The 9559-nt window shown below is 52.6% G+C and overlaps 1 protein-coding gene across 1 annotated transcript in view; it reads left to right on the top strand.

Moving 5' to 3' along the window:
* Positions 1–1730: 1730 nt before the first annotated feature.
* Positions 1731–9559, top strand: part of HIP1 (huntingtin interacting protein 1) — a 99518-nt gene continuing 91689 nt past the window's right edge. The window contains exon 1 of the mRNA XM_049787897.1: positions 1731–1905. Within this exon, the coding sequence (XP_049643854.1) occupies positions 1786–1905 (120 nt within the window). The 5' untranslated portion in view covers positions 1731–1785. The remainder of the gene's footprint in view (positions 1906–9559) is intronic.

Here is a 9559-nt window from a genome sequence, read left to right as displayed (position 1 = left end):
GAGGTACAAGTTAAGTCAAAGAGCTGCCTCCTGGACAAGGGGACCCTCAAGGTACCCCCAATATTTTTCATCCAGGACTACGTCTAACTGCTCTGGTTCCCACCTTTTTTTTTGTGTGTGTGTGTGGTTTTTGGGTCAGACCAGGCAGAGCCTCCTGGCTCCAGGCTCAGAAATTGCTCCTGGCAGGCACGGGGGACCATATGGGGCGCCGGGATTCGAACCGATTACCTCCTGCATGAAAGGCAAAGGCCATCCATGCTATCTCTCTGCCCCGGTTCCTACCTTCTTGCATTCTTTTTGTCCAAGCCCCTTCTTCTAAGGATCTTCAGAACAGAATTTTCCAGTGCAGGCCCTAGGGTATTTTCCACCCCCAACCCTCACAAACTCCCAGCTAGGTAGAGCACAGGTCAAAGGCAAGCCACCTAAGATTCCCAATGACTGCAAGGGCTCCCCAACTTTTACTTCTCCACTGGATGCAAAATTGTTTGCTTTGTGGCCACTTCTGGTGGTGCTCAAGGTTTAGTCCTGGCTCTGTATTCAGGGATCATTTTTAGTGGACTCTGGGGGCCATGTGGGGTGCTGGGGATTGAACCAATGTTGGCCACGTACAAGGCAAACATTCTTCATCTGTACTATTGCTCCAGCCCCAGGATATGTGAATCTTTTTTTTTTTTTTAATCAAAAGCTCTTATCTTAAAAAAGTAACGCCCAAGGATGAAGAGCCGGCAGGGCACTAGCCTTGCATGCAACAGACGGTGGTCAGTCTCCAGTATCACACAGGGTTCCCTGAGCACCAACAAGGGTGACCCCTGAGCATCGTCGCCTTGGGCTCTAACTAACAAACATTAATGCCTTTTTGCTTTTCAGAGCATTTTTGGAAAAGCACATAAAATGGGTAGTATATAACGGAACACTTCTTTCTCTCACTTCCCTTCCCTGTGCCAAGGGACACCCCTGGCTGATACCAGAACAGGTCGGGAGGAGTCGCTGCCCATAAATAGGGTGCCCCACCAGAGAGCTGGTTCTCGCCGGCAGGATGATGAGAGGTTTGGAAAGGAGGTGCCGGGCAGTCCCCACCCAGAGCTCCGGGAGAGATGAGGGAGGGAGCCCAAAGAGGCGGGCTGGGAGGCCAAGACTTAGCCGGCGCTGATCAAGACGAGCAAAGCTGTCCGGGGTTTCGTCTTCCCAGTCGTGGGGTTTACCCCACACGGAAAGGAGGAAACAAGCGGATCCCAATTCAAGGCGGGAGCCCCTGAACCCAGCAAGCAGGGACCTGGCAGTGTTCCCAGCAGGCGGGCGGACCGGGGAAGAGCCGGCGCGGAGGGGCGGGGCATGTCAGGGCAGCTCAGACCACGCCCCCATCACAGCCACGCCCACTCATGTGACGGACAGCGCAGCGGGCCTATCCTGGCGCCTCTTGAGGTCCCGAGTTCCCAGCCGGGCGGGGCGCGCCAAGGGGCTCCGGAGGGGGCGAGACGGGAGGGGCAGGTCAGGGCATCCCAGGCCACGCCTCCTTTATTTACCCCGCCCACTCCAGTGACGGACAGCCCAGCGGGCCTATCCCGGAGAGCCTTGCAGTCCCGAGTTCCCAGCAGGGCGGGGCAAGCCTTCGGGAGGGAGGGGCGTGGCCTTGTGAGTGACAGCGCACCCAGCCAATGAGGCGCGGAAACAGTCCCGTTAGCGCCGGATCCCAGCGGGCCGGGCGGGGCGGGGTGGGGCGGGCAGCGCTGCGGGGATCCCGGGGCGGCCGAGGGGGCCCTGCAGGACTCGGCTCGCGGCGGCGACATGGACCGGATGGCCAGCTCCATGAAGCAGGTGCCCAACCCGCTGCCCAAGGTGCTGAGCCGGCGCACGGTCGGCGCGGGCGTGGAGGCGGCCGAGCGGGAGAGCTTCGAGCGAGCCCAGGTGAGGATTTGGGGGACCCCATTCCCAGAGGCGCCGCGTGCCCGACGGGGTTCCAGGGGAGTCGAAGTGTTGCAGGCCCGGAGCCTCGGGGAGGGGAAGCCGTCGTTGCTCCGAGCTAAAGCGACCCCGATTAGGCTGCATCCCAGCCAGCCTTGGGGTGCCCTGCCCACGAGGCCAGGGCAGGGGTGAAGGCGAGGGGAGAGCGGAGGGAACGGGAAAGCAGCGAATGGGAGAGATGCCTCGAGATTGGGGGGGCATTGTGTGCATATGGGGGTGCACTAAGATTAATGGGGCGCTAGCTCGGGGATATGAAGAGTGGGGAACCTTTTCCTCCCATCCTGACAGCTTCCCGGTGGCACTGACATTTCCCCCTCTTAATCCTCTGCACCCCCTTCCTTGTGCCTCTGGCTTGGCTCATGTCACCCCCCAGCTGTCGCTCCACACAAGCGGGCCTGGAGGGGTCTGGTCTGTCTGAGTGCTGAGAAGGGATGGAGGGAAACTTAGATGTGGCCGAACTTGGACAAGGACTCGTGGTTTGGGTCAGCTCAGGGCCAGGACCTGAGGTTCCCCCCCAACCCCAACTCCCCTGTTGAGCAGAAGAACTTGGTGGTGGGTGCCCCCTGGACTCTCTCCGTGGGTCTGTTTTCATCTCCCCAGATGTGCTCAGTGCCCTATTTGTCCAAGCTGACTAGGGCAGGCGGCCAAAATCCCTGGTGTCATCAACAAAAAAACCACAGTTTGTCCATCTGTCTGTCTACCTCGAAGCTGGGTTGCAGGTGGGTGCATGAAAGAAGTGGGACAGAAAGGGGGTGCATTTCTTTGCAGCTTCGTTTGTGCAGGATCTATTTCTGAGCAATTCTCATCACCCCAGGGCAGCATGGAGGGGACAAATTTCTTCTGTACTCTGGCTCTGAGAGTGGACTTTAGCAGACCTGCCGTGGCCAGCTCCCCAAGACAGTGCAGTGTAAGGAAGGGCTTTGGGGGGGGTTCTATGCGAGATAGTGAGGACCAGCTATTCTATATTTGGAATATGACAAAGAATCCAGTCTTCACATCAGAGATTTCATCCTCCTTTTTGCCAGCCAGTGGGTGATATAAAGGTGGGGTTCTCCTCTCTGAGACACCCTAGCCCAGCAGAGAACATCATTCACGCGGGAGCCCTCTGGACTTGAAGCTGGTTTTCTGGCTTTGAGGACTGGACCACTGTGGAGAAGGAAGCATTTTGTTTTGTCTCTCTGTGGGTGTTCCTGCCTAAATAGTTTTTATTTTTTAATGGAAAAAGAAAATCAAAAGATGTGATTTGATGGTAACACATTTCTCCTGATTTTCCAACAAGTAGAAAGTGGAGCAGTAGAGAAATACATGCAATTCTTTGACCCATAAACGTGCAGGAAATTAGGTTTATGAGTTTCCACTTATGACTGTCTGGTTCCCCTTGCTATCTGGGGACAGTCCAGCAGGGAGTCTTGGGGGGGGGGGACTTTTTGGCACTTAGCATTTAGCGGAACCCTGGAAATTGGCCAGATTTAACTTAGAGGCTTGAAGTGGGGTGGTGTCGGGAATATGGAGCAATTAAGGAGGCCGAAAGAGGTGTTTTTTTTTTCTTTTTATTGTTCAAACACAATAGAGGCTGGGTGTTCTGAGTAGAAGAGGGAAGGAAAAGACTAGAATAGTCATCAATCTGCAGAAATTTATTGGCTTCAGTGACTACCTGTCAAGTGTCTGATGAGCTAAGGTATAAAACTGAGTTAGGAAAATAAATTTTTTTGGTTTTGCTTTGGATTTTGGGCCCACCCTGCAGTGCTCAGAGCTTCCTCCTAATGGCATTCAGGCATCACTTCTGGAAATGCTCCGGGACCATATGGGATGCTGGGAATCCCAGCCAACCCAGGTTGGCTGCTTGCAAGGCAAATATCTTCCCTGATGTACTATCACTTAGGCCCAGGAAATTACATTTTTTAAGGAGTTAAAGAGCCCATGAAAATAGGCCAGTCATGTTAATGCTGTAATTATTGTGGTTAGAATAATTCCAAATACTTTACTGGTTGACTTTTTGTGAGGAGTGAAGTACTGATGGTTCTCAGTACTTACTCCTGGCTCTGCACTTGGAAGTCACTCCTGACTGCTTTTTTTGGGGGGGCATATGAGATGCTGGGGATGGAACCCAGGTCAGCTGCATGCAAGGCTGGTGTCCTCTCTGCTGTCCTATGGGTCCGGCCTACCTTGATTGCCTTCTTTAATCTTTTCAAGGATCCGTAAGATTGGTGGGTAGCAGGCACATCCAGCTTTCAGGAAAAGACAGCAGAGAGGTTAAAGTAACCTGCCTTAGGTCACACTGTGGGAGTGGTCCAAGTCTACAACCCAGCAGAACACTGGAACCAGAGGAGAAATGAGTTTTGTGAGGTTTTTTTGTATGCTTGTGTTTTGGTTTTTGGGCCACACCTGTAGGCCCTTAGAGATTACTCCTGACTCTGTGCTCAGAAATCACTCTGTCCGATTCAGGGGACCTGCTGGAATGCTGGAGATCCAACCCGGGTTTGCTGCAGGCAAGGCAAATGCCCTACCCATTGTGATGTTGCTCTCTGTCCTATTTTGTTTGTTTGTTTGTTTGTCTTTGGGCCATACCCGTTGATGCTCAGGAGTTATTCCTGGCTATGTTTTCAGAAATCATTCCTGGCTTGGGGGATTGAACCTCGGTTCATTCTAGGCCAGTGCTTGCAAGGCAGATGCCTTACCTTTAGCGCCACCATTCTGGCCACCTGTTTTTTTTTTGTTGTTGTTGTTTTGTTTTTTGGGGCCACACCCATTTGATGCTCAGGGGTTACTCCTGGCTAAGTGCTCAGAAATTGCCCCTGGCTTGGGGGGAACCATATGGGACGCTGGGGGATCGAACTGCGGTCCTGATCCTTGGCTAGCACTTGCAAGGCAGACACCTTACCTCTAGCACCACCTCGCCGGCCGGCCACACCTGTTTTGTTTTTTGTTTGGGATACTACACCCAACATTGCTGAGGGCTTATTCCTGGCTCCGTGTTCAGAGATCACTCCTGGTGGTGCTTGGGGGAGCATAAGGGATGCCAGGGCTTGAACTTGGATCAGGTTGTGGGTGCCTAGTGTCCTCCCCACTGTGCTCTCTCTGGCTGAAAGCTGAGTTTTTAGCCAGGTGGGGGTTAGGCCTTGTGACCCCAGGTGACTTGTGGGAAGATGAGTTCTTAGCTCAAAGGTTCCTGAGGGTTAAAGGGGCTCCTGGAGGGGGGAGCTTGGTTTTGAGCAAGGAGACAGTTGAACCATAGCAGTGTAGCCTGTGATTAAGCCTGTAGCGCCAGGAAGGGAACCACTGATTACCCGGTGCCTGAACCCGGGGCTCTAAGTACAGGTTGTGGGAGCAGGAAGAGGTTGGGAGAACCCCCATCCTCACTGGGGCCTGCACCCCGCTTGCAATTGGAGTGATCACTTGCTGAGTGGGGGAAGAGGGGACAGTGGTACCCATGCAGAGGATGGCACAGGTCACAGGGTGGAGCGCCAGGATGGAGCATGGTGCAGAGGTGCTGGGCCCTGACTGCCTGTGACCCTGCCCCTTCCCCATGTGACTCCCCAGTAGCCAATGCGACTCCCTAAGAGACATGCCCCCTGGACAATGCTCTCCGAACTCTATGCTCTGAGTGAGCAAGCACACAACTCTTGTTCTGACCTATGCTCTCCATCCACTAGGTGTGGGAAGGGGAGGACCTGAGATGGAGTGGGGGGTCATGGCATGTCTGGTCAGTTCCAGCAGGCTTGTCCAGGGCCCCAGTTCCCTCCTTATCTAAGCTTGACTCATTCTCCCCCGGGGGCCCTGATCCCTTTCCCTCAGACCCGCCTTGCTTCTGCATCCTGCCACTTCTTCCAGGAAGTCTTCCATCAACTCTGCCCATGTTGTCCTCATACTTGACATGCAATTCCCAGCAGAAGGGGGCATCTTGGAACTGCTGCTTCACTTCTGTTTTTTTGTTTTTGTTTTTGTTTTGGGGCCTCACCCAGCAGCATTCATAAATAGCTCTGGCAGGCTCGGGGGACCAAATGGATGCCAGGAATTGAACCCAGGTCTGTCCTGGGTCAGCCATGTGCAAGGCACATGTGCTGTGCTATCCCTGCTGCTTCACTTCTATCTCAGTCAGACAGACACTTTTCCCCTGTCTGTCACAGGGGAAAGAAACGGGCTTCTACCCTTCAAAAGCCCTGCTCATGGTGCCTTTCTTGGGGTGCTATCCTTGCTCCATGGCTGAGTCTGATTCTAGCCTGGGCCAAGATGGTACTTCTGGAATAATCCGGGATAGCTGCCACTCATGGTTGATCAGCAGAGCAGCTCTGGTTTCCTCTAAGTTTTGTTTTATTTACTTTTGTGACATCCGTTTAGAAGGGACAGAGATGAGTCAGATAAAGAGACCCACCCTGAGTAGTTCATGAATCAGTGGGAGATAGTCTAGTGGCCACTACTGGAAGGTGGAGGATCAGCTCCAGCACAGCCACACTGGATACGGGCCCAGCTATGTCCCTCAGAGCCACTTACAACATGGAGGGCCGGGCTTGCATCTCCCAGAGCCACACATAGCTCTACCGGCCTCTCCAGTGGCCCTGGGTGGCCAGTCTGAGAAATCCTGTGTTCTGAGGAACCAGGAGTTGGGCTCTAGGGAGAAAGATCCAGGAACATGTTGGCTTGAAGCTGCTGGCATCAATTTCTGCATCCTAGTGGGCCCAGAAAGGGATGGGGGTGCCTTGTCTGCCCAGGTCTTTGGCAGAGTCCAAAAGCCAGGGCACCCATTGACTGTGCCACTCTAGCCAAGTCAGGGCTCTGCTGTCCAGTTTTGCTCTATGCAGAGATCCTGCATCCCATGTGGCAGAAGGGACACTTGGGTGGGGCTTTGCAGGTCCCAGCCTTGTAGCTCAGCATGGCTTCTTAGCCCAGGGCTTCCTCTTGGTGCTGTCACATAGAAGTGGGTTTTCCTACACTCTTCATCCCAGTATCCCGGAAAGGAACTATAGCAAAGGCAGACCTTTACCTCCCTCACTCTGTGCCAGTGGTAACACCTGGCAGAGCACCCCTCTAGGCCTGTCAAGCTCACTTTTTAGAGAGGAAAGTTGATTTTGTTCTGTTTTGTTTGGGGGTCATGCCTAGTGATGCTCAATGGTTACTCGTGATGCTCAAGGGTTACTCCTGGCTCTCTGCTCAGGGAACCATTACAATGCCAGGGATGGAACCCAGGTCAGCTGTATGCAAGGCAATTAATTCCCTACCCAGTGGCCTATTGCTCTTGGCCTTAGAGATGCAAGGTAAGCTTGTTCTTTCAGGGCTAGAATTGGGGGCCCCCATAGGAAGATAACCCAAAGCCTGACTTATGTCCTTCTTCCTCAGCCAGGGATCCTGGGGGAATGGCCCTCAACCACCTCTCTATTTCCTTCTGGTCTCCCATGCCCCCTAAACTAAAGGCATATTTTGTTACAGCTTCTTGGACCCCCTTTTCTCCCTCCTGACCTTCCGGACCCCCTGAACCACTCCTGTTGGTTTTGTGCCCCCTTTAAGCTGTCCTCCCAAACTCAGCAGCCCAGGTTCCAGTCCCCCTCACTCCTCTCATACCCTTTGTGTCCCAAGGGAGCTGCTCTCCTCCATCCCCTGACTCCCCTGATACCTGTAGAGCTCCCACTTGCTCCCCCAAAAGACCTAGAGTTTGGTGGCTTATCCAGCAAGCCTTGATTCTGGAAGCTCATTTTCAGCAACCTTTGCTGGCCCCCAGAAGCCCTGCCCATGGCACCCCAATTCTTCCTGCCTAAGCCTGCCTCATTCTAGCCAGCCCTGAAGGCTGTTTCCACCATCACTGCTGGAATGGGGGGGTGGTGGCTTAGCTTGCTTCTTGGGGTGCAGGCTCCATGTCTCTGTGTATGAGCAATCACCGGCCATTGCCAAATGTTGGCAGAGAGTTGGGGGACTGACCCCAGAGGTTCCCTTACTGCCCCCTTTTCTGAAAACAATCACTTCTCCCTCCAGAAATGTACCTTCTTTTTTTTATTCATTCATTAATTTATTTTTTAAATATACCTTCTTAATGCAGGTAAAGAGAAAGCATATCCCCAGCCCCAGTTGTACCTAAGGTACCCCTTCCCCATTTCAGTCCAGGACTCTTAAGGGTGGAATCAACTGTTCTGGAAACAGAGATTTTCTGGGAACCCCCCCCTCAAACTCCACCCTTTCACAAAGCCCTTTGCCTTTGCACTTTTGGGGGCTTCTCCTTGTTTCCTTTGATTTCCCCAGTGATTAAATCTTAGTCCCAGCCTGCCCTTCGTGTACAGACCCCACACCCCAGGAGGCCAGGGGATTTCCCATCTGGCTCCCACAGAATGCAGTTGGGGCACCCCTTTAGGAGAGGGTCTTGAGCACCTGGGAACTGAAATTGGGCTCCAGGTGAGTTGGAACTTCCAGGAATTTTAGGACACTTGATTCTCAGCACCCACAAAAACCTCTTTTCTAGGCTGCCTTTTGTTTCGGAGGGCCGCTCTGTGCTCCAAGATGCAGCAGAGGGTGTTAGTGACTGTCCAGGGGTCCTACAGGTTCCCCAGTACTTAACAGGGCCGTGTGCATATGGTGGAGGAAAGGTGGGGTGGGGTGGGGGACAGCCAAGCAAAGGGAAGTTGGGTTGAGCACTGCACTGGGGCTTCCCTGTAGAAGGAGAGAGCAAACCCCACCACTGCTGCCTCATTTCAAATGCAGAATCTGGGTCTGCAGAGATAGTCCACGGGTTAAGGCATGGCTTAGTGCAGGGGTGGTGAACAAGTTCAACACAAAGAGCCAAAATTTTAAACTGTGAGAGCCAGAGAGCCACACCACGCAGTGACCTGCCAAAACAAATACTCACACAAAAGCGTATAATTTTAACAATAATATTTTAAACACATATTGCATTTTGCCATTTTGAGAGGGTAAAAATCCTGTAGTGATGGTGAGGGTGTGCTGCGTCCTCCACACTAAGAACTAATGGCGGGGCCGGGTAGGTGGCGCTGGAGGTAAGGTGTCTGCCTTGCAAGCGCTAGCCAAGGAAGGACCTCGGTTCGATCCCCCGGCGTCCCATATGGTCCACCCAAGCCAGGGGCGATTTCTGAGCACATAGCCAGGAGTAACCCCTGAGCGTCAAACGGGTGTGGCCCAAAAACCAAAAAAAAAAAAAAAAAAAAAAAAAAGAACTAATGGCAAGATGTGACACAACCTCCCATATGATCCAGCTATACCACTCCTAGGAATATACCCTAGGAACACAAAAATACAATACAAAAACCCCTTCCTTACACCTATATTCATTGCAGCTCTATTTACCATAGCAAGACTCTGGAAACAACCAAGATGCCCTTCAACAGACGAATGGCTAAAGAAACTGTGGTACATATACACAATGGAATATTATGCAGCTGTCAGGAGAGATGAAGTCATGAAATTTTCCTATCCATGGATGTACATGGAATCTATTATGCTGAGTGAAATAAGTCAGAGAGAGAGAGAAAAACGCAGAATGGTCTCACTCATCTATGGGTTTTAAGAAAAATGAAAGACACCCTTGTAATAATAATTTTCAGACACAAAAGAGAAAAGAGCTGGAAGTTCCAGCTCACCTCAGGAAGGTCACCACAAA

The sequence above is a fragment of the Suncus etruscus genome, chromosome 15 (assembly GCF_024139225.1).
Source record: "Suncus etruscus isolate mSunEtr1 chromosome 15, mSunEtr1.pri.cur, whole genome shotgun sequence".
NCBI lineage: Eukaryota > Metazoa > Chordata > Mammalia > Eulipotyphla > Soricidae > Suncus > Suncus etruscus.
The sequence above is the reverse complement of the archived record's forward strand: the minus strand, read 5'-3'. Positions and strand labels throughout refer to the sequence as shown.